The sequence below is a fragment of the Gossypium arboreum genome, chromosome 7, assembly GCF_025698485.1.
Source record: "Gossypium arboreum isolate Shixiya-1 chromosome 7, ASM2569848v2, whole genome shotgun sequence".
In the NCBI taxonomy this organism is placed as follows: domain Eukaryota; kingdom Viridiplantae; phylum Streptophyta; class Magnoliopsida; order Malvales; family Malvaceae; genus Gossypium; species Gossypium arboreum.
The window spans coordinates 101,645,085-101,667,199 of NC_069076.1; the positions used below are offsets into that span (position 1 = coordinate 101,645,085).

General features: G+C 32.6%; 2 protein-coding genes across 2 annotated transcripts; one reads left to right on the forward strand and one right to left on the reverse strand.

The window, feature by feature from the left end:
* Positions 1–3,945: 3,945 nt before the first annotated feature.
* LOC108453228 (probable ethanolamine kinase) lies at positions 3,946–9,123 on the forward strand. The gene is made up of 11 exons (XM_017751222.2): positions 3,946–4,249; positions 4,482–4,573; positions 4,910–5,016; positions 5,512–5,617; positions 5,956–6,078; positions 6,368–6,459; positions 6,643–6,727; positions 7,610–7,715; positions 7,831–7,897; positions 8,502–8,594; positions 8,681–9,123. Exons 1-11 carry the CDS (start codon positions 4,095–4,097, stop codon positions 8,807–8,809), a joined length of 1,155 nt encoding a protein of 384 aa, XP_017606711.1. The 5' UTR covers positions 3,946–4,094; the 3' UTR covers positions 8,810–9,123.
* On the reverse strand, positions 8,687–13,106 carry LOC108453221 (F-box/kelch-repeat protein At1g55270-like). Its single transcript, XM_017751210.2, has 2 exons — positions 12,095–13,106; positions 8,687–10,867 (listed from the first exon to the last, which is right to left on the reverse strand). The coding sequence occupies exons 1-2, from the start codon at positions 12,119–12,121 to the stop codon at positions 9,608–9,610; spliced, it is 1,287 nt and encodes a 428-aa protein (XP_017606699.1). The 5' UTR covers positions 12,122–13,106; the 3' UTR covers positions 8,687–9,607.
* Between the last annotated feature and the right edge of the window lie 9,009 nt (positions 13,107–22,115).

A 22,115-nucleotide genomic window follows, 5' to 3' on the forward strand; every position in this document is an offset into this window, starting at 1 on the left:
ATATGATTATTTGGCATGGAATTAGAGCTTCAAATTGTTTATATGCTGATTTTTTTGAAAGAATTGAATAGAAAGTGAATGTTTGGGACCTAATTGTAAAAGAGTTTGAATTTAGAGTTTTATATGGAAATTATGAATTTAAATAGTTATGAAATAACTTATAATGTCTAGGAAAAGTATTAATTGAGAAAATTATCTTAATTGAGGGGTTAATTGAGCAAGGACTGAATTGTATGAATTGTGAAATTTGGGGCAAAATGGAAATCAACATTTTGCACTAAAACTGTTTTGGACATCAGCAGTAGTCTAACTTTGAAAAATCACCAAAAATTGTAAAACTGGAATTAGAGGATGAATAAAATATGAAATTAAAGCTTATTGAGTCTAGTTTCTTATAGAAGAAATGATGTAAGCAATGGAATTGTAAATCATGAGATATGATGAATTTTGTGAGACAAGGTTAGAATAATTTCGGGTTCTCCTGTTCTGACTTTGTAAAATCATAAAAAATTGGATAAAAATAATTATGGGATTAAATTTATATTTTTAGAATCCTGAATGAGTTTATTTTCAAAAGAAATAAGTGAAGACATCATTCGAATCCTGTACGAGAAGATAATTAATTTTTAGTGAAGAAGGGTTAGAACTGTCAGACAGCAGAACAAGGGAGACTTCAATGAATAAACTGTATTAATTGGCCCAATCAAAAATTATGAAATTTTTATGGTAAGAATACATATGAGTCTAGTTTCTGGGAAAATTTATGAATCTTAATTTGGAGTTCTGTAGCTCAACATAAAAATAATTTAGTGACTATGACACAGATGGGCAGCTTGAATATTCATATAAGTAGATAGTGAAAATTATGGATAATGTTACCTACAAGTGTGTTGTTTATACTAAGGATGTGGATAGAGAGGAGGAGGAGGAAAAATATACATATATATATATATATATATGAATGACTCGTGTATAAATTGATCACATGCCCGATTATAATCAATAAGTGTTGAATTAGAAATGATATAATGATTTATTTGGAATATTTATTATGAAATTATGATTATCATTATGATACAAAAATTGAACTTGTGAATTTATATGGCTAAAATTTTAGTGATTATTTGTTAATTTTATGAATTCCATGATGTGTTATTTCATATGTATTGATGATAAAATCGTGAATAATGTAAAAGCATGAAAATTGAATAAATGATCAAATTGAGCATTTCAGTTCAGTGACAAGATGAACTGAAGGAAAAGACCATGGTTGGACCATGGCAACAAGTGATAAGTGATAGCTTCGGCTACACTTATCTGATCAAGGAAAAGTGAATGTGATAAGTGATAGCTTCGACTACACTTATCTGATCAATGACAAATGACAAGTGAAAAGTGGTAGCTTCGGCTACCTGATCAGTGAAAAGTGGTAGCTCCGGCTACCTGATCAGTGAAAAGTGGTAGTACCGGCTACCTGATCAGTGAAAAGTGGTAGTACCGGCTACCTGATTAGTGAATAGTGGTAGCTTCGGCTACAAGTGACAAGTGATTTCCGTACAAGACCATATCTGGGATATGGCATCGGTGTGATATATGCTACTGTATAAGACCATATCTGGGATATGGCATCAGTGAGATATGTGATTCGTGTAAGACCATAGCTGGGCTATGGCATCGATATGTGATATGTGATTACGTGTAAAACCATAGCTGGGCTATGGCATCGATATATGAATATGTGTAAGACCATAGCTAGGCTATGGCATCATTATGTGAAGATGTGTAAGACCATAGTTGAACTATGGCATCGAGAAAACGAAGTACTCAATTCCGTAAGATGTTCACTAATTTGAAGAAGTTTGGTAAGTATTACATGGAATTATGCGACATAAGGAAATACGAGTTGATGAGACATGAGTATAAAACTTGGTTGATGAATGAGTTCATTTGTGATTATATATTTCTACGCATTGAGTATAATATCCGTATGAATTGGTATTCCAAATGAGTTAATGAGAAAACTTCTAGTATGAAATAATCTGAGTTCGAAATGAAATATCATGAAAATGTACTTGAAATACATTGGTATGTCTTGTATATGCTATTTGAATTCATAAATGTAGAAAGTAAATGTATGTGGAAATATGAGATGATGATATCTGTACATGGAATTTATTGATGAATATGTACATCCAAATTTATATGATAGATTTTAGTGAACAATGAAATTGGGCTCAATAAGTGATTTGGCAATTTAAATCGTGATTGGTAGGAAGAGTTAATGAATTGCATATTTATGAATTGTTACACGTATTTGTCTGAAATACGAGGAAGTGATGGTAATTGATATATGGAAATATGAAACTATGATATATATAAAAACATGGAATATGTTTGATAAATGTGTTCATTCCTAATTATGGAATTATGTATCTCATGTGTGCTATTTGCATAAAGATGATATTTCAAATACTTTGGTGAATAAAGCTTAAATATGAAATAGTATGAAATCGAAACAAATTGTAATGAAAATGTATTTAAATTATCTGTAAGTGTTTCGTGCTTCTCGATAATGCCTCGTACTCTATTTCGGTGACGGATACGGGTAGGGGGTGTTACAAATTAGTTTATGCACGGTTCTTTTTAAGATGATTGCTAAGATGGTAGAAAATCGATTCCAAAGGGTGTTGGAAGATTACATTGATGGGGCCCAGAGTGCTTTTGTGTCAAGCCATTTAATTTTAGGTAATGTTTTATTGGCCTATGAGATTTCACATACCTTTCATCAAAAGAGGGTGGGGAAGAAGGGTTTTATGACACTTAAACTCGACATGAATAAAGCTTATGATTGAGTGGAATGAGATTTTCTGAAACAAATGATGGAACGTATGGGTTTTGCTAGTAGATTGGTGAAAACCATTATGAGGTGTATCTCATTGGTCTCATACTCGGTGATATTTAATAGAAAAGTAGGGGAGAAGTTTGCGCCGAGTAAGGGGCTTCGACAAGGTGATCATTTAAGTCTGTTTCTTTTTCTGATATATAGAAGGGTTATTTACTATTTTGAGATTGGCTTTAGATAAAGGACTAATTAAGGGTGCAAATGCTAGTGAGAGGGGTCCGCAAATAACACACCTTTTATTTGCGGATGATTGTGTTTTTTTGTTGAAGTTACAGATAGAAGGGCTACTACTATGAAACAGATTTTGAAGGAATACCAATCAGTTCATTAATTATGAAAAATCCATTGTGTGTTTTAGTCAAAATACTTCTAAAGAGGGATCATATTCATCTAGTAAGGTAATCAATATTGGTGCTGTTAAAATTAGGATGCACGATGGGACGATTAGAACACTCTTAGATGTCAGGTATGTACCTGATTTATGAAAGAATCTCACTTCCTTATGTACCTGATTTACGAAAGAATCTCACTTCCTTGAGTATTTTAGACTCGAAAGGTTGTAGAATCAACATTGAATCGAGCGACATTAAGGTGTCGCGTGGGACTCTCATTTTGTTAAAAGGTAAAATGATCGACAATCTTTATATTTTGGAAGGTTCTACTCAGTGGCAAAGGTAGAAAATTTTTTTCACTATTTTTTACTTGTTCATTATTTAATCAGGTTGATCCTGAACATTGGTCAATATTTTCAAACTTTGAATTCAATTATTTTAAATATTTTAAATAATTAAAATTTATTTATATTTTAAAAATATTTCATTGAAAATTTTATAATATATTTTCAAATTTTTATTTATAATATATTTTAAAGAATAAAACATCAAAAATAAAATATTTTAATCACTAAAATAAAAATTCGGCAAAATTTAATAAAATAAAAATAGAATCATAAACTTTTGAAAAAAAATTAATTCAAGGTGTCCTAATTCACAAAATTCCAAATATAGGCCCATTAGCGTCTTTTCAGTAAAAAAAACCATCATTTCCTAATTTTCTTAATAATTCCTCCCTTTATGAAACGAAACTACCCTTTCCCGGTAGACTGGAGCCACCCCAAAAATTCTCACTTGTGAAAAATTGTTGCCAAACTTGTTCAATATAAGCTCTTAGCATCAAAAAAATAAGTGCACCAATGGGAGCAACGAATAACATCTGGACCGCCATGGAAGCGAACCATGCTAAACAAAGCCACAACGGCAATTCAACCTTCGATGATCATTCAATCCTCCACTCTAATCTCTCAGTTGATACCGCCCTTCCTTTTCCCCTTATGGTCCCTCGCGTCATGTTCGTCTTTTTTCCTCGTCTCTGTTTCTCTTTTTTTTTTCTTTTCTTTTTTCATTTCGAGCTGTTAACTTAGCTTATTTTAGGGCTTGCTTCTCGTATTGATATTTTCGGATTTTCAATATTTGTTTTATTCTATTTAAGCTAAGTACGACCACCTCAAACGCCAGGAAATTCGAATTTGTGTTGGTTTTACTTTTATGACATTTTGCTCGGTTTTATACTTATTTTGCAGCGCCTTGTGCAAGGATCTGTTTCGGAAATGGGCTAAGTTGAACGATTCTTGCTTCTCCGTCGACACTGTATCAGGCGGCATCACGAATCTTCGTGAGCACTTTGCTTTTTGATGTTTGTTATATTCTTTCATGGAAAAAACTTATTGCTTTCTGTAGAGTAGCGACTTAATTTGTTAGTAGTATGTATTTTTATTAGATCGGATTTTCCAACCAAACAGTAAACATAAGTAATCGCGTTTTAAATTGGAAAGGTGAAAACTCAAAAGAATAAGAAGGAAAAAAAGGCCCGTATTCCGAGGCTTCAAAACAGTCGTTTGGATTGGTTGCCTTTTGATGTTTATTTTATACATTATATTTCTGGTTCTGTTTGCTGCTTTTGTTCGATTTTGTGGCAATTTATTCGCTAATCACGAACAATTTAATGCAGTGCTGAAGGTTTCTGTCAAGGAAGAAAATGGAGAATATGTGTCTGTAACAGTTAGATTGTATGGACCCAACACTGAATATGTCATCAATCGGGAACGTGAGTTACAGGTATTCTCGTTGCTTTTCGCTACTAATTATATGTAGAAAATCTTCCTTAGGGATAATCGCTAATTTAGCTGATTGGTTTTGGTTGGTATTATATTGAAGTGCTAAAACCTTGCTTAAATATTAACGTAAAACTCGTCATTGTTGTGTTTCCTGGGTCTGAACTCTGAAACTTCTCTGGAAGTGTTTTAGTCAACTAAGTTGTCAGTGACTTAATGGAGAAGTAATCTAATCTTACCCAAAGGAATTGTTTATTATGATTTCTTTTGAAATGTCTTGCTTAAATGCATGTATCAGGGTGGGTCAAGGATATGCTAATAGTTTCAAGTACAACGGGAATTCAAATGATGATTTTATATGTCTTTTGGTGTTCTTCTAAACTAAATTGTTTCTAGTTATGATTCATCCACCGTTTTTATCCATTGGTTCCATTAACGCCTTTCTGTTTGACGGCCTTTTCATTCCATTATAAACTTGTATCTTCATATTGTGTTTTAGGCGATCAAATACCTCTCGGCTGCAGGATTTGGTGCCAAGTTGCTTGGTGTATTTGGAAATGGGATGGTACAATCTTTTATAAATGCACGTACCTTAACTCCAGCAGGTAAGCATCAGAGAGATAAACTCCGGGAGTAGGACTTTCACATGAAGTTGTGTTCTTAAGACATCAGTTATTTGAGAGGGTTTATGCCTTCAAGCATCTTAGTCTCATGTTCTGTGCTGGCGGCATCAGTAATAAAGTTCTTTGCCTCTTGAAGCTTTTACGGTATTATAGATATTTGGCCTAGGTGGTATGATTAAATAGTCTACAAGGCATTGACTTCTGTGGCAACTAATTTCTACCTTTAATACTGACAATTGTTATTTTAACTGAAGCACAAAGTATTGCTCGGTCCACAAGCTGTGTGCTAATATACTTTTTACCTATTTTCCCCTTACCAGATATGAGAAAGCCAAAGCTGGTTTCTGAAATCGCGAAGCAACTTCGAAGATTCCATCAAGTGGAAATTCCAGGTTCTAAAGAACCTCAGCTATGGGTTGACATCTTCAAGTTCTTTGAGAAAGGTTTGAGAACCGACTTCTTTTACACAATGTTCTTTTTCCATAAAAATCGAAATGGACTATCTTCCAGTTGGAGTTGCCTCAATATCTGTCTTCTTGTTCTTTTCTTCTTTTTTTTTCAAATTTTGGATTTTAACAGTGTTGCTTTTCTGGAGTTTTGACTGATTACAGTCTGCTACAGCCAATTGTCATCAGTAACATGGGGGCTGGGGCTCATATAGTTTCTTTCTTCTCAAGATTATTACCTAGCAGTACCAGATGCATGTCTAATGCATGAGACCTTCTTTTGCAGCATCTACTCTCCAGTTTGAAGATACTGATAAACAAAGGACATATGAGACAATTTCGTTCAAGGAAGTGCATAAGGAAGTTAAAGAGCTGAAGGTAAGATCTCTTTTTATATTTGGTTGATTCATCCGGTGCTGATGAAGGGAAGGTGCTATGTGTTTATTGGCTCGGCAAATGCTTTCTCAGATCCTATTTTGTTTTTGATTTCTGATTATATGTTTGATTCAATATTAAGAACTTTACCCCTGTTTATGAGAGTGTGTCCTGATGATGGACCAGGAACTGACAACCCTTCTCAATTCTCCAGTGGTGTTTGCTCACAATGATTTGCTTTCTGGGAATTTGATGCATAATGATGAACAAGGTATGTGAACTTATAATTTGAGTTTGTTCAATTTGCTAAACTGCCATCTTCTTGCTCTGTTGACTCTCAAAGAAGCTCCTCTTTGCTGTATTCACATTTTGCATTCTACATGGATGTGCACCCTTTTTAACTCCTATATTTCAAGATGAGTGTAGTGTCCTCGTCTCTAGAAAATTTCCATATGTTCATAATGGATTTGTTTTTTGCCCTTTTTTTCAATCCATAGATAAACATATTATCAGTAGTGACAAGTGAACCAATGCTGCTTGTTAGGCATAACATAAATGATATCTATAAACTGTTGCATGATAGTTTTTAAAAATAGAATACTTCGGGGTGGTAGATATGAGAATACTTAATTTCAATAGGAAGCTCGGTTGGATATTGGGGTGGTAGATATGAGAATACTTAGTTCCAATAGGAAGCTCGGCTGGATTAGGCATAGATGTCAGTATGGATGCAGTGCAGTGTCTTTATCCAAAGCAATTTCTAGTTGCTGATATTGGGTTTGACTGTTGCTCTTGATATAATCCCTAGATAAGCAAATTTATGTAGTGGAAGTGAACCAACACTGCTGGTTAGACATTTGAAGGAATAAGAATATCTATAAACTATTGGATAACATTCTTAAAAACAAAACACCATTGCATGTAGATTTGAGAACATTGTGATGTCGATATGAGATCTAGTACATATAGGCTTTTCTCAAAGATAAGGCATCATTCAATGAATCATGAATCATGAAACCTGTAACCTAAAGACAGAAAAATGTGATATTGTGTTGGTGCCTAATTACTGGATGGAACATAAGAATATTTTTCCTGCTTACCTATAAATTCTTCCAATGTCTGTGTGTTAACTGTTTACCTCGTTGATGTCCAGAAAAGCTCTACTTGATAGACTTTGAGTATGGGTCTTACAATTACAGAGGCTTTGACATTGGAAATCACTTCAATGAATATGCTGGCTATGACTGTGACTATAGCTTGTATGTTTCTTCTATATTTGAATTGCAATTCTCTTGTGTTTTCTTGTGCAACAATAATGAGTTCTTGAACGGATTGGCACCTACCTACTGATTATTGAACATGGTGTAAATGCAGGTATCCGAGTAAAGATGAACAATATCATTTTTTCAGGCATTATTTAGAACCTGAAAAACCATGCGAGGTAAGGATATCTGATTTGTGCATTTCGGTTTCAACAATGATATTTCAAGTTTGACAAGATTGCCCCTGAGATAAAATACGTTGCTAGTCTGTTACAACTTAGCTATTAACAATGATTGAGTAAATTCTATATGCATTATTTGATCTATATGGAGGGTTTATTTATTTTATCTCACAATTAATAGGAGCTACTGCTTCCTATTAACTGGTGTGAATGTTAACTGGAACTTATTGTTGCGTCTTAAGATGAGTACTGGAAACTGTATGTATCCTAGATGGGATAATAGAATCTATTAGAGTCACTCTTATGACTGATCTTACTGTTAGCAAATGTAATACTACATATTGAGATAAAATTTATCCATTATTATATTAGAAGGGTCTTAGAACCAGACCTAGGAATCCTGTAACTTTTTATCTGCATGTGTTCAAACAATCACATGCTTATCATCAAGTTTTGTTTGTTGAAACTATGAAAAACACATTGAATATTGCTAGAAATTGATCTTGTTTACATAGTGGCCTTTAAAGAGCCTTTTGTACTTGAGATATATTTTGATAATTAGATTTGAAATTAGTACCTTATATTGTGTTAACTACAACAGGTATCAGAAAAAGACCTTGAAGCTCTGTATGTGGAGACTAATACGTTCATGTTAGCTTCGCATTTATATTGGGCGTTATGGGCCTTAATCCAGGTATCTTCATTCCCTATCTATGTTTTTCATGCCCCAGAAACTATGACATTCATCTGAGTCTTGTCATTTTTTTCTGCTAATCATAGGCAAGGATGTCACCCATCGATTTTGATTATCTGGGGTATTTCTTCTTGCGGTACAATGAGTATAAGAAGCAGAAGAGAATGTGTTTCTCCCTTGCAAAATCTCACATATCTGGTTCTGGAAAAGCATAAGACTCTGATGGCGTTCTCACGAACAGCCGGTTTCTGTATGTCATGGATTTGTATGTTTGAGCATTTTGATTCCGTGTGTGTTAGTATTCTTGTAAAATATTCTTCCCTAATTTGTATACCTTTATGAGAAGGAAACTAAAAAACAAGATCGAAAGAATAAAGCAATTTCGGGGTCACCCTGGTTTTAGCAGGGCAGGTGACTGTCCTAGATGTATCTTTTCGTCTTTGATAATCATGCTCTCTATGATGTCTACTTTCGGTATTTTCTCACGGTTTTTATCACAACGTATTACGATATCGAATTAGATAAGAAATTTGGGTAAGGAATTTTTTTGACTTTCATTCTGATTGATTGCTCGAGTTCAATGGATTGATAATTAATGTCTCGTGAAGTAGCTTAAGTCTTCCCGCACAATTTTTTTTTTTCAGAAAAAGGCCTCCTCTTACGGTGACAGCAAGCTCAAACTGGCTCATTGGAAGAGTTACTAGTATGATCATTTGACAGAGGTCATCTCAAACTATAAATGGAGGTTTAAGTTACAACAACATAGCCAATCCTTAATACGGCAAAACCATATTCGCAGTCATTTGAAGAGCTAATGAACATTTGAACAAGCATTTTCAATTTTCTATATTTAACAACTGTGTATCATATAAATCTTTGTAACCCTAGCAATCTAGCAAAAACAGAAATTCTGACAACATGAGAAGCATCAACCTGGCCAAGCTGTTGGCGCTTCAACCCCCATCATATTCAAGAGATACCGCAAGGCATGAATGGAAAACATTACGGTCGCGCTATGCTTGGAGAACCTGGCAGTGAACAATGTGGCTTTTCAGCCGGTTCCTGCCGGCAAGGCTAGACCAAAGATTTGTAACCAAGGTTTTGAACTGACCTTTCCCTGCTATAGTTTCCCATAAATGTTGAGCAGTAGTTCCCTTCAGATCATTGGACTTGGAAATGTCAACCAGAGATATACTCATATTATTTCGAATGATGCAAAGTTTTCCATTAAGTGGAACAAGCGCTGCCGCCTCCAGAGCCCGAGAATTGCCCAAGTGTATCTTACTGTCAATATGCTTACTCCAAGAATCACCCACTTCATCATAAACCCTCAACTTACAACCATCCTTACAATCCAAGGCATAGAGCTGCCCATTTAAGGAAGCACAGGGGTTCCTCCAGCCTGCAACCATTCCATTATAGAAAGGGTACCAACTGTCTGTTTCGGGTTGGTAGATCTCACTCATCACTTGCCGGTGAGGTCCAAGTCCCTTCAAAAACCACTTATCCTCATACACAACCCCAATGAAGGGCACCATTGCAGTGCTCATATCTGAAATAAATGACCATCTATTCTTGTTGGGATCGTAAACTTCAGCTGATCTCAATGATCGATGCACTCCCTCATTCTCTCCACCAGCAACATACAAGCGATTCTTTATCACACATGAACCGAAAAAATGCCTTCGACGAAGCATATCTGGAGCACGGTGCCATTTATTTGTCCTGGCACTATAAAATATGACTCGTCTCATTGATCCCTTTAATAGATCCTTACCACCAAACAGATAAAGGTGACAACCACTAAGGACGGCACATCCAAACCCAAGGGCTTCAGAATATTCCTTAGGGACTGGAGGGAGTGGCTGCCAGAGCTGGTATACAGGATCAAAGGCATGCCAAGAAATTTTTCCCTCTCGATCTCTCTTAATGATGTAAATCCATTCTTCTGCAATTCCAAGGCTCTTTCGGAGTGAATAAAAGAAGTTACCACATAGAAGTCTATACCACCTTTTGCAGACCACACGTAGCTTCCTGTGCTCAACTCGGGGAACCCTTACTAGGCAAGCGATAGCAAGATCATCGGGGAGTCCTGGGAGCAGAGGAGATTGGTAACAGCTCCTATTACTACGTGCTGCCTTGTTTCTTGTTGGATGAATGGACGGTTTAATACTGGGTTGGAGACACAGCTTTGTACGTGGTACGTATTTTTTTGCTCCAGCAACAGTTTTGAGTCCAGCATCTACTCTACATAAACAGGCTGTTGTATCAACCTGCCAAAAACATTCACAATGGATGAACAGTTTTTTCTTCCCTAATATTGTCTTGCTATAGGTACAGGAAGCTTGAAAGATGCACTAGGTTAACGTCAGTATCAACAAAAACATGGAAACCCTAAACCCTATCACTTATCTCTGATGAGAGAGAACTGTTCTAGCATGTATAATCTGGCTAATAATGCGCGACTTTCAATGTTATGATATCATATTTTATGTTAAATCTATATGCCAGCATACAAGCAAAGATTAACATCTTGAGCAGAGATGTCTAACTTGTATGATGAATTTGCATGAAACAATACTACCCAAAGAGGGAACCAGAAATTGATACAATGCTCTAAACTGCCAAATAACGAGTTGAAAGAAAACAGATTTTCAACTTTGTGGACACTAATGTACTTTCAAAACTAAAACTGGATCGTACAGATAGCAACTCGGTCTCTATTACAATCATTTGAACTCAAAACACCTCCTTGAGTTGGTCAACTCTTTGGCTTTGACATTTTAAGTGCTTAAGGATTCAGAAAACCAACTTTTAAGTTTGAAAAGTGTTTAGGAGATAGCCATGAAGGATGTAAGTCCAGGAAACATGTTTCTAAGTACATTTCTAATGTTATTATGGCTTAAAGTACTATTGATGCCCTTATACTAGGAGTCAGCTTGGATTTTGCCCCCTTTACTTAAAAAATGAACAAATTCGCTCCTGTATGGTAGATCAAAGAGCAAATTGGCTCTTTTGTTAAAAATTCCATCCATTTATACAGTTAAAAACTGACTTAGTTGATAGAATAATCAAACAGCTACACGTCCACGTGTACTCTACGTCGACATGCAGGGATCAATTTTTAAGGGTAAAAATATGTAAAAATTTTAACAAACTCTTTCATCGGAGAAATCTGCCATTTTTTGAATGAAGGGAGCAAAATGCATTTTGACTCATAGTATAAGCACCTCATGGTACTTCTCATCTACATATATGCTCGCACATGAAACATCATACCTTCAATAAGATAAGAATTCAGTCTACAGGTGAACAAATTTTGAGGTTAGACTTCATCTAAGAACTTGTAAACCATCTATAACACAACTATGGCATACACGATGAATCACAATTGTAAACCATTTAGCTCTCATCACCACAAAACCATTAAATAACGTTTTTTTTCTAACAGATAATATGATTGAACAGAAGGCAGAAAAAGGAAGGACTAATTAACTTACCAATGGAGGTTGAACCATTCTGTCCATGTTTTCCTCTTTCAACAACTAGCCAACACCAAAATCACCACAATCCACTTCGAGGAAACCAGCTCCCTACCTCACAACCATCATTCTTTGACCCACCAAACGTAAACCAAGAATCCAAAGTTCACCATCATCAAGAATTTTCCATATTTCAGAAGGGCAATCTCTGAGACTTCGTTAGAACAAGGATTATGTACAAAAAAAGAAAGCGGCTGATTTTTAATCTTTTCAAAATCCACAGCTTGAATTGAGAATCTAAATTGAAGACCTGAACCTTAAGGATATAAAAAAGATGGAAATTTTGCAGAGAGAAGTGAACCCATAGTTCAGAAATCCAAAATTGTTACCAAGACCCACGTCTAAAACCAAAATCCCAAATGCAAAAACCCCATAAAACAACCAGTGATGGTCTCAAAAGGGAGAAAACAGAAACCTCAGAATCTTATGTTTAGCGCATTAAGAGCTAAAAGTAGAAAAAGAAAAATTAAAAAGTGAGAGAGCAAACAATATGGGGTCAAAGAGAGCAGTGAAAGACGAAATGGAGTACCATTAAAATGTTTGAGTGGGGTTGAGGGCCCATTTTACCTCAATTGCACAGCCTACCAAGCACAAGAGTGTATTCAAACGCCAAAAGAAAGGAAGAAAAGCAAAGGTGATAACATAAAAAGGAGGAGAGAAATATGAGGGTTCAATGATGACACTTTGGTGTTGGTGGAGGTGGGACTGTTCTTATGGGAGAAGCCTAGAAATGTTAAACACCAAACCACAAATGGGAAAATAGCTGTCGCCCCGTAGTTGAAGTATGAACAAGTCTTATAGTTTTAGGACAAAGATTTTGGTGAGTTTTCTTTCTAAATTATTTTCCAAGAATTGGACAAGATTCAAAACAAAAAACTGTGGGTCTCACCGCCTCCACAATTCCAACAAATAGACTTCTTTACTTTTTTTTCTTTTAATTTTTAAGTTTACAAACATAGAAAAAGAGATTTTCTTGTTCATGTTGAACCACCCGACATTAGTTTATTACACATCATCTACACCTGCTCCACAAACTGGGTTTTTTTTATTACTTTAATTGTTTTTTAATTCTCAAAATAGGGTTGTTGGGGAAATAATTTTAAAATATATTTTACACATAATATATTGTTTCATTAAAATTTTATCAGAAAAATTCAATGGAACAAAATTTCAATTAAGAAAAAAGAGTGTAAAGCTTATTTACTTCCCTCGTGAAACAATCACATATTTTTTCGTATTTTACGTATTCAATTTTAAATATTAATTTTTCAAATGACTATTTGAATGTATTTGATAATCATTTATATTACCATTCTTTTAAAAGTGAGAGAAAATTAGAGAAATATATTTTGATATCTTCATGAGATTCAACAATAATCATAACAAACTTTAATTATAATTCTTTTATAAAAACATAAATAGGTATTTTGGATTATTTTATAATTCTCCTTCAACTGCTATTCACTAAGTCAAATTTACCACATATGTTTAAATCATTTCAATTCATACAAATAAACAATTTCTAAAATTTCAATATGCTTCTAACATTCTAAATCCTTCAAGGATTTTAATATAAATTTTACTATATAGTGATTCATAAAAGGTTATAACAATAATCATTAGATGTAAGTTAAATCTTTTATAAATTATCAATTTAATAATATATCTAAAGATTATTACATCTACTACAAATGAATATTATATTTTTCATAATCAATGTCACGACTTAGCAAAAAACTTCATATTTTTATTCCACTTTTGCAAAACTACTTCAATTGCACTTTCACTGGCTTTATACATTTATATATTTGGACTACTGGTCCAAAAACTCAACAAATTTTAATTGTACTTGAATTACGTCTTTCTATTTTGATCAATTTATTTCATATTTATATTTCTCAATAGATTTATTCAAGATCTTCCTTTTATTTCATTATTTCAAGAACAATATTGCATACAAAATCATTGTCGATCACTTTTATTATTCGGTTCCATATTTTCTCGAATTGACATAACTTATTGAGATCTTTTATTTTCATTATTTTAATATTCAGTTTCAGGTACCTGAATCTTTTCTGAAGTTTTACTCATTAGTTATGTCTTAGGCTTCTTTTGGAGCACCCGCCTCCACTATATGACCATCTAGAAGAATTTTCATATTTGAAACCGATCAATCAATTATTTATTCTAATTGATAATCTTACTGGAACTTTGATTCAAATTAAAATATTAGATGGTACATAAAAATTGGTTATTCTCATTAAGTTTGTAAGTACATCTAACAGTTAACTTATAATAAGTTATCCTTGTTGAACTTCTGATTCAAATTACTCTCCCCCTAACTCATTATAAGTTATTATTTCTCTCCCTCTAATATCGGGAAAACTATCAAATCAAAATTGTAATCACAAATCATGTCATAATTGAATTTTGAATACTTTCAAAATATCTAATAATATAAAGAAACTTGTAATTAATATATATTCCTAACTTTCTTTGAGGATTCACTCATCTTTATCTTTATGTATTGTGGTGGAACAATTGGAACATATACGCATATAAAAAAATTCAAAGATTAGAAATATTTAGCTATTGATAAAAAACCAATTGTAATGGGAAGTATTTATAATTTATTGGCTTGATGCGTACAACACGTAAATTAACATAATCTCATGTTTAAATAGAAAGTTTAGTTCTCATAAGTAATGGTTTAGACATTAATTAGAGGTGTTTAATCAATAATTTCTCTAAACCACTATGTGCAAACTTTTATAAAAGTTTTTTAAACTCAATCAATAAAAGATTAAGATATAAACTCATCAATATTAGCAAAATAAATTGTCTTAATTGCATGATCTGAAATTAATTATTTAAACAAACAATTTTACAAATGACAGGTTGCAAATTGATAACACATATGTGATTATTTTGTAAATGCATCTACCAAAATCATATAATATCAAAACCATCCACATTATGGATGAATAGACCCATATTCGTTTAAAAAATGTAAGACATTAAATCTCAACTTTATCTATTGAGTTTCTAACAATCAATTTTCATTGAGAACAAAAAATAAATGAGAATTCTTTAAATTAAAGAATCTTCTAGTTCTTTAATAAATATCCATATGAATTTTCAATTAATTTCCGCATCATATATGATCCAGGATGGTCTAACTGGTCACGCCAAGTAGTAAAGTATTAGTAAACTTCTGGTTTACTTTAACATGTGTTTCTGTAACAGCCTAATTTTCAGTGGTGTCGAAACAATGATTCGAGATCACTAAATCAGAAAAATGAGTCGGAAATATTATTAATTTAGTGAGTATAAGTTAAATGTGAAGTTAGGAAAAATTTTGAAGTAGTGAATAGTGTACTAAAAATAAATATTAAAATAATTAGAATCGAAAACGAGGTATCGAGACCTCGAGAATTTTAAATCGAGCCATAAATATTTTTATAAATATTTATGGAGTGTTAATAAGTCAGTATTAAAGTTTCGTCAAGAAATTTTAAAGTTCTGATAGTTAATTGAACAAAAAGGACTAAATTGTATTAAATGCAAAATTGTGGGAAATGATTAAATAGCTTAAATGATAAAAGAAAGAGGGTTTAAAAGGAAAATAGACCCAAGGTCTCTTTGGGCTGGACGGAAATGGCATGAAATCAGCAAGAAAATAAGGAGAATTAAGGGAAAAATTGGAAAATTGCAAAATTTACTTAACAAAGCTAGGACTAAAGTGGAATTATCTAGATTTCTCTTTATTTTTCTGCATTCTCATCAGAAAAAACACCATGGAAGAGTTCCCTTAAGCTGGTTTTTCATATTTTTACTTCAGATAGGTTCAATTCTTGATTATTCTTGAATTTTTTGTGTTTTTGTGACTTTTACAACTAGGTCCACTTGTTAAATTCATTAGTTTTTGATTCTATGAAAGAAATTGAAAGTTTCTATGAATATGTTCTGGAATTATATGATGATTTGGCATGTAATTAGAGCTTTATATTGTTTATATGCTGATTTTATTGAAAGAATTGAATAGAAAGTGAATGTTTGGGACCTAATTGTAAAAGAGTTTGAAGTTAGAGTTATATGTAGAAATTCTGAATTTCAATAGTTATGAAATAACTTATAATGTCTAGGAAAAGTATTAATTGAGAAAATTATCTTAATTGAGGGGTTAATTGAGCAAGGACTGAATTGTATGAATTGTGAACTTTGGGGCAAAATGGAAATCAACATTTTGCACTAAAACTGTTTTGGACAGCAGCAGTAGTCTAACTTTGAAAAATCACCAAAAATTATAGAAATGGAATTAGAGGATGAATGAAATATGAAATTAAATCTTATTGAGTCTAGTTTCTTATAGAAGAAATGATGTAAGCAATGGAATTCTAAATCATGAAATATGATAAATTTTGTGAGACAAGGTCAGAATGATTTCAGGTTCCCCTATTCTGACTTTGTAAAATCATCAAAAATTGGACAAAAATAATTAGGGGCTTAAATTTATATGTTTAGAATCCTGAATGAGTCTATTTTCAAGAGAAATAAAAGGGAACATCATTCGAATCCTGTACGAGGAGATAATAAATTTTAGTGAAGAAGGGTCGGAACTGTCAGACAGCTGAACAGGGGAGACTTCAATGAATAAATTGTATTAATTGGCCCAACCAAAAATTATGAAATTTTTATGGTAAGAATATATATGAGTCTAGTTTCATTAAAAATTAGTGGATCTTAATTTTGAGTTTTTTAACTCCAGATATAAATAATTTAGTGACTACGACACGGGTGGATAGTCTAAATATTCACATAAGTAATTAGTGAAAATTATGGATAAGGTTACTTACAAGTGTGTTATATATGCCAAGGATGTGGATGGAGAGGAGGAGGAGGAAAAATATATGAATGACTCGTGTATAAATTAAACACATGCCCGATTATAATCGATAAGTGTTGGATTAGAAATGATATAATGTTTTATGTGGAATATTTATTATGAAATTATGATTATCGTTATAATACAAAATTTGTACTTGTGAGTTTATATGGCTAAATTTAGTGATTATTTGTTAATTTTATGAATTTCATGATGTGTTATTTCATATGTAATGATGATAAAATCGTGAATAATGTAAAAGCATGAAAATTGAATAAATGATCAAATTGAGCATTTCAGTTCAGTGACAAGATGAATTGAAGGAAAAGACCATAGTTGGACCATAGCAACAAGTGATAAGTGATAGCTTGGCTACACTTATCGATCAAGATAAGTGAAAGTGATAAGTAATAGCTTCGGCTACACTTATCTGATCAAGGACAAATGACAAGTGAAAAGTGGTAGTTTCGGCTACCTGATCAGTGAAAAGTGGTAGCTTTTGCTACCTGATCAGTGGAAAGTGGTAGCTTCTCCTACCTGATCAGTGAAAAGTGGTAGCTTCTGCTACCTGATTAGTGAAAAATGGTAGCTCCGACTACCTGATTAGTGAAAAATGGTAGCTCCAGCTACCTGATCAGTGAATAGTGGTAGCTTCGGCTACAAGTGACAAGTGATTTCCGTATAAGACTATATCTGGGATATGGCATCGGTATGATATATGCTACTGTATAAGACCATATCTGGGATATGGCATCATTGAGATATGTGATTCGTGTAAGACCATAGCTGGGCTATGACATCGATAAATGAAGATGTGTAAGACCATAGTTGAACTATGACATCGAGTAAACGAAGTACTCAATTCCGTAAGACGTTCACTAATTTGACAAAGTTTGGTAAGTGTTACATGGAATTATGTGATACAGGAAGTACGAGTTGATAAGATATGAGTATAGAACTTGGTTGATAAATGAATTCATTTGTGATTATATAATTGTTCATCTTGAATGTACTGTCCATATGTATTGATAATTCAAACGTATTAATGAATAAAGTTCCGACATTGAATAAATTGAACACGAGACAAATAATTATGAAATTGAACTCGGAACTCATGAAAATGACGGTTATTGATATATGGAGACATGAGACATTGGTATATGAATATGGAAAATGTTTGATAAATGTGTTTATTCATAATTATGGAATTATATACCTCATGTGTACTATTTGCATAAAGATGATATTTCAAATACTTTGGTTATTTAAGCTTAAATATGCAACAGTATGAAATCAAGATAAGTTGTTATAAAAATATATTTAGATTACAGAGTTGTGGCTGACATATGTTGTATGATTACATAACGTGAAATTGTGTATATATATATGAGAAATTTAATGAGAAATGAGCCATACACGTTTCTTGTTATTTATATGAAGTGTACGATTGACAAGAGTGATGAAGTTATAAACAGAGAGTTACACGGGTTGAAAACACGGGCGTGTGACTCTCCAAAGTGTGAAAATTTTCTAAGTGTTGCAAAAGTTTCATATGTTTACGGTTTGGTCCCGAACCACCCTGAATGTATGTTTTGGGCCCCATAGGCCCATATAAAGGACGTTAAACATATGTATGAAAGTTTTTAATTTAGAAGAAATTTTATAGTTGATTTTTACATGATTGATCATATTAAGTTCGGTAATGCCTCGTACCCTATTCTAGGCTCGGAATACTGGTAGGGGGTGTTACAGTTTCAATTGTACTAAATTGTAACAAATTAATAATTTTACTTTGTATCCACATATAAGTGCTATTGTGACATTTACTACTGGAAATGTCTAAATCAATGTGAATATTATAATATCATTAAGTCAACAAAATAAATATAATTTCCAAACAATTATATGCAATATTAGCTTTAGGGAATATGCCAAAATCTTCAAATATCTAAAAAAAAATTTGCAACTTCAGGTGCATCCAACCATAATGAGCTTTAGATAGAATTATCATATTTTATTACTCATAAATAGATCTTTCACAGTCAAATATTTTGCTTCCAACCTCTTAATAAAGATGATGACAAAAGAAGATCACAAAGATTATAAAATAAATATAAACTAATAACTTAATCATCTTTTCTTCATCCTTTCAAAATTGATATTTATAACAATAGTGATGCATATGAAATATAATATTTTCCTCATTCAAAATCTCAATATAAGATCCATTATAAATATCTTTTAAAACCAATGGATTAACCATTGCCGAAACTATTTTTTTGAAAAAAAAAAGGAGTTAGACTTTGGTTTTGAAAATGATAAACGAAAATTGGGAGTCGCCACCAATCTTTTTTGTTTAGGTGCGATCGGATCACCTAAAAATTTGGTCATTTTAATAAAATATTTTGATTTACTAAAACAACGATTTTGGTCTACGAAATTTGAGAAAATGGGTTCGGAAGTCGGTTACGTACGAGGAAGGATTAGCACCCTCGTAATGCCCAAAATTGGTACCTAATTGATTAATTAATGTCTTAATATCGAAAATTGAAAAGATTTTAAAATAAATTTTAAAATACGATCCCTTCTAATGAATTTTGGATAACTTGAAGTGGATATTAAGATTCTCTTGTTTCGAAGAAATAAAATATCACATCCTGCACGTAGGACACGACATTTCAAACTTTCGTTACCAAAATCATCTCGTGATTTCCAAAACTCATGCATTGAAATTTTAAAAGGTTATTCGGTTATTTGGGTCAAACGAAAAAAAATCGAAACCCAACACGTAGGGCACAATCTTTCGAATCCCCAAAAACAGAATATTGCCTTATTTTTTTAAAAGGTTTTTGAATAATAGCAAATACGATATTTAAACGATACATATTTGATTTGGAGTATGATAAAGTCGCTAATTATGTATGAGTATGTCGAAACATAATTCACAATGTGATTTGAACGAAATAAAATATAAATGTAATGCATAACATGTAACAATATTTGTAAATAATATGTTATGTTAATGAATGTCAACAAGATGAATATAATAACAAATGATTTATGGGGCACGTAATGAAAATATTCACATAATACACTATTTTAAAATCGACATTAACAATCAAAGAAACGAAACAAAGTAATATATACAACAATTCAAGTAGATAACATATATAGAGTTAAAATAAATAATATGTGAAAGAAAAACAAATTTTAAAATAATTAATACGGAAAGGGTTCAAAATGCACAAATATATATAAAATTGACAAAATATAAAATAGTTTAAAATAAATAACTTAGATCTATTTAACATAAATAGTATATACAAGAAACGAGATATAAAAATCTAAAGTAAATTACATGCGTGAAACAACTAAAATGAAATAATGTATATAGCGGTAAAAAGGAGAATAAATAATATATGAAGCCATTTAGAATAATTGATATTTAGAACAATTTGAAGATAAGCAACATAAAACAGTTTCATGGTAGTATATAAAAATAAATAAATGAAATAGTTTAAAATAAATAATATATAAAAGAGTTTAAAATAAATAACATGTAAAAGAGAAATTTGAAATAAATAATGTATAAAAACCGTTTAAATAAAAAATACATGTATATATATGTATATAAATGATCCAAAATAAATAATATATAAAAGTTTAAAATAATAAGATATATAGATAATTTCAAAATAAATAAGGTAAAATAGTTTGAAATAAATAATATATGTAAAATTTAAAATGAATGATAGTTTAAATATATATAATATGTAAAAACCTAAAATAAATAACCAACAAACGATTTAGAATAAACAATAGAATAAATTAATAACATATAAAAATGTAACAAATGGGATATAAAAGCTGTTTAGAATAAATAATGCGTATAAAAATGCATAAATAAAAGAAAAAAGATTAAAATCAAGCTGATTAGGGATTAAATTGGAACAAAAACTAAATTTGAAGCAAAAACTACAACAAAATAAGAACACACCGGGGGAATGAAAAACGTGCAAGGTCTGAGGACTAAATGGGCAAAAATCCCAGGCTCTGGACAAGTGTCCACTATCCATTGCGTCCACGTGTTAGGGACCGAGATGAAAATCGAGCAGATTTGTATGGCTAAATTTAAAAATCAAAGAAAAATGGACGAATGGATTAAATGAAAATAAATAAAAATGAGGAGGGACTAAAGGGATAAATATCCCAAAAGAACAAAACGTGCAGATCCCCCTGGAGCGGGTCGGGTCGCGCACGGATCTGCCCTGAACGATGCCGTTTCGGCACTAGGGCATTGGGTGCAAAACGACACCGTTTTTGTGCCCTTATAAAAATCAAATTTTTTTTCTAAAATTCATTCCCACAGCTTCTTTAAAAAAAAAAAATTGGAACCCTCCCTTCCTTTTCTCTGCTAGGGTTTTGAACCCCAGCCTTGCGCCGCTGTTGCCTCCTGAACCTGCCGTGGTTTCCACCGTGAACGATAGTCGAAGTCGTTGGAATTCAGGTTTTTAACCTTTTTAAAACAATCTTGAAGGCCATGCCTTCCTTGCCCCAAAAATAAACCGAGAGAAAAAGGCCCTTCTCCCTTTTGAATTCGACTTCGACAACGGAGATGAGGTCTCTGACGACAGGGCTGCGAGGATCCGGGTAAGTTCTTCCTTTCTTTTATTTTTTGTTTGAAATATGTTTATAAAAAATAAAATAAGAAATGAAAAAACAAAAATGAAAAAAGAACCAAAGGAACACGAGAAAATGGAAATTAAAATCAACCTTTTCTTTTTATTTTTGCTTTTTTGATCTCTGAAATCTGAGTGCAATACAATGTTTTGTATTAAAAAAAATCCCCCCTTTTACAATCGTTTCTCTGGTGGCTTTATAGCCGAAAATATTACAAAATGTATTATCTATTTCGTTACTGCTTCTGCTGCTTCTTTGTTGTCTGTGTTGCTTGTTTTTGTTTTTGTTTTTGGTTCTTGCAGACGCTGACGAGGGCGGAGAAAAAGGGTTCTTTCTATTTTCGTGCAAGGTTACAAATAGACCTCGGGACAAGGCACGGGCAATGTGGTCGAGGAGGGAGCAGTGGATGGTGCG

Bases quoted from the DNA above. Each gene is read 5' to 3' on its own strand.
- LOC108453228 (XM_017751222.2), top strand. From the start codon at position 4,095: ATGGGAGCAACGAATAACATCTGGACCGCCATGGAAGCGAACCATGCT. The intron at 4,574-4,909 runs GTGAGCACTTTG...AATTTAATGCAG, and splicing joins AGGCGGCATCACGAATCTTC to TGCTGAAGGTTTCTGTCAAG. The intron at 8,595-8,680 runs GTATCTTCATTC...TGCTAATCATAG, and splicing joins CGTTATGGGCCTTAATCCAG to GCAAGGATGTCACCCATCGA.
- LOC108453221 (XM_017751210.2), bottom strand. From the start codon at position 12,121: ATGGACAGAATGGTTCAACCTCCATTG. The intron at 10,868-12,094 runs GTAAGTTAATTA...TGTTTTTGGCAG, and splicing joins GAATGGTTCAACCTCCATTG to GTTGATACAACAGCCTGTTT.